This window comes from Gossypium hirsutum, chromosome A10 (genome assembly GCF_007990345.1).
Source record: "Gossypium hirsutum isolate 1008001.06 chromosome A10, Gossypium_hirsutum_v2.1, whole genome shotgun sequence".
NCBI lineage: Eukaryota > Viridiplantae > Streptophyta > Magnoliopsida > Malvales > Malvaceae > Gossypium > Gossypium hirsutum.
In genome coordinates, this window is record NC_053433.1 from 116,892,373 (window position 1) to 116,895,468 (window position 3,096).

General features: G+C 34.8%; 1 protein-coding gene across 1 annotated transcript; it reads left to right on the forward strand.

Annotated features, from left to right (window-relative positions):
* The first annotated feature begins 241 nt into the window (after positions 1-241).
* On the forward strand, positions 242-1,368 carry LOC107944588 (probable aquaporin PIP-type 7a). The gene is given in 4 exon segments (NM_001327476.1): positions 242-575; positions 664-962; positions 1,045-1,185; positions 1,276-1,368. Coding segments are annotated over 4 exon segments (867 nt in total).
* The last annotated feature ends 1,728 nt before the right edge of the window (positions 1,369-3,096 follow it).

A 3,096-nucleotide genomic window follows, 5' to 3' on the forward strand; every position in this document is an offset into this window, starting at 1 on the left:
TTCATGTCATTTTCCCTTAAACAAAAAAATGCCAGAAAACAATTGGTCGGCCATAATTCATTGTATTTAAATATCCCAAAAAATTAAAATTTCAACAATTAATTTATTCATTTATACTCATCCATCTTCCTATATAAAAAACACCCCATTAACTCACAAAAGCCATAGGGAATCTGGTTTCTTTTAGCTTACAGCTTCCATTGTTTTTCAGTAGTGAAGAGCTAAAAAAGAAGGGAAACCAATGGAGGGGAAAGAAGAAGATGTTAGATTGGGAGCGAACAAGTTCTCAGAGAGGCAACCTATTGGGACAGCAGCCCAGTCCCAAGATGATAAGGATTACACTGAGCCACCCCCAGCACCCTTGTTTGAGCCCAGTGAGTTGACTTCATGGTCGTTTTACCGAGCTGGAATCGCTGAGTTCGTTGCTACTTTCCTATTCTTGTACATCTCGGTGTTGACTGTGATGGGAGTCCTTAAGGACAAAACCAAGTGTACAACTGTTGGGATTCAAGGGATTGCTTGGGCTTTTGGTGGAATGATCTTTGCTCTTGTTTACTGCACTGCTGGGATCTCAGGTAACTATATGATCTTCTTTATCACTCGTTTGTTTCTCCGGAAAATGATAGAAAAGTTTAGTATTGATGAGTTATGGTGGTGTTGTAGGTGGTCATATCAATCCAGCGGTGACATTTGGGCTGTTCTTGGGAAGGAAATTGTCGTTGACAAGGGCAATATACTACATGGTGATGCAGTGCTTGGGAGCCATATGTGGGGCTGGTGTGGTTAAAGGGTTCATGGGGAAGACAAGGTATGGTGCTTTGGGTGGTGGAGCTAACTCTGTGAATCATGGCTACACCAAGGGAGATGGGCTTGGTGCTGAAATTGTTGGCACCTTTGTGCTTGTTTACACTGTGTTCTCAGCCACTGATGCCAAGCGCAGTGCCAGAGACTCTCACGTCCCTGTAAGTTCAATTTTCTTCAATTGAATCATTCGATTGTCTAAACCATATATGAGATTTTTAACCATAACCATGTGTTTGGTAGATTCTGGCACCATTGCCAATTGGGTTCGCAGTGTTCTTGGTGCACTTAGCCACCATCCCAATCACAGGAACCGGTATTAACCCAGCTCGTAGTCTTGGTGCAGCCATCATTTTCAACAAGGACAAGGGCTGGGATGACCATGTAAGCCCCAATTCTTTCGCCATCTTCACTATTATTTTTTTCTAACTATGAATGATATACTTATCTACTTTGGGTCATGTTTTGCTGCAGTGGATTTTCTGGGTGGGTCCATTCATTGGAGCAGCACTAGCAGCACTCTACCACGTTGTTGTTATCAGGGCCATTCCTTTCAAGTCAAAATGATCAAAATCGACGGTCCAAATGATCATATGATCTCAAAAAAATGAAAAATTTCACCCATGCACCCTTTCAGTTTGTGTATTTCCCATTTGATCCTTTTGTTTTTGTATATGTAAGAATGTGTGTAATATATATTATTTACTTCAATGGGGGGAGAGCCTTTGTGTCCTTTTTTTACTTGCTTTTTTTTTTTAAGCTAAAAAAAGGAGAGGGTGCTGATGGCAAATATTGGACCCATTTGTAATTTGTATGGCTATGATTTGTGAAAAAAAACATGTCATTTTCATAATAACACCGACCAATACCTACTTTCAATGGCTTTTTGTTGTAAATTATGGATTTGACTTGGCATGATTTTTGTGTTCCTTGTATTATATTTGCTGCACTGAGGTGTGACAAAGATATAATTATATGGTAATAATTGAGATAAGGAAAGGGACTGCTTTGCTATACTTTTTTATATAAAAAATATTGTCACTATTTTCTTGGTTAAGATTGTTAATAGTCATATCAATTTTATAAGTAAATCAAATCATTATATCAAATACATTTGATCTTAAAAGTGATAATCACTTGAACAAACTGCATTTTTCACATAAATTTTGCATTTTTTTATTAATTTATTAATTAAGTTTTTATTAATTGGGTATTTAAATTTTTAAAATATTATACAAATTGTCCCAAAACATTAACGGTGTTATTTTTTTTATGAGAAGCAGAAATAATTAATGTATGATCAATGTGTAACAAATGATGTGAAATTTAATAGTAAAAATAATTACATTTATTTGGAGTTTTTTTGTTTAGCTAAAAACACGCTCAAAATTTACTTTTCATAAGGATTAAAATTATTTTGACAGTTAATGGCATGGACGCTCAAAATACATTTTATAGAGTTACCCCACCTAAGCATGTTGGTACAAGAGAAATTATTAAGTAGGTCTTTCCTACCACATCAACCATATTCCCATCCAATAACTTAATGGCACTTAAAAGTATTTTTCATTGGTACAATGTACTAGTGTACCTAAACCCCAATAGTAACTCGGCATGTGGTGTCTGGGAATTAAGGGAACTCATGTATAAAAGCTAAAGCCCCTAATGAGAGAGGCAAGCAACCTAACACTAAACTTATTTCCCAAAATCCTCACATCTAACTTGATGTTCTTGGTTGGATGGAAAATAGAAGGTTGGGAGGATGAAATGGAAAAGTGGAAAGAAAATAAATTTTGAGTGTGCAAAGTGAGAGAAAAGAAAATAAAAAAGATGATCATTTTCCATCTTAATGTATAAAAATTAATCCTTCCAAATTAGAAAATAAGAAAGATGTGAATGTTTGTTCAAAATTATGCATTTTTCAAATCTTCTATTTTATTTTATTTTATTTTTCAACTCTACCAAGCAATGGAAGAAAAGAAATTTTTCCTACCAAGCACACCAATTGAAAGAAAATTTATGCTTTTCATCCTTCTAGCTTTCTACCATTTCAATTTTCCATCCTTCTAAATTTTTTTTTTACCCTACCAAGTAAAGCCTAAGCTAATTAAATATATCCAACCACCATACGACTCTTCTGCCAATCCTCTGTGCATAAACAGAGTGTGATAATATTTCAATGGTAGTATGATACATATTATTTTTTTCAAGGAAATTTTATTTATAAATTAGAGTTCTTATTTCAAACATAATTGATAAAAAGTATTACATTGTTGAAATTAGGGGTGAGCAAAA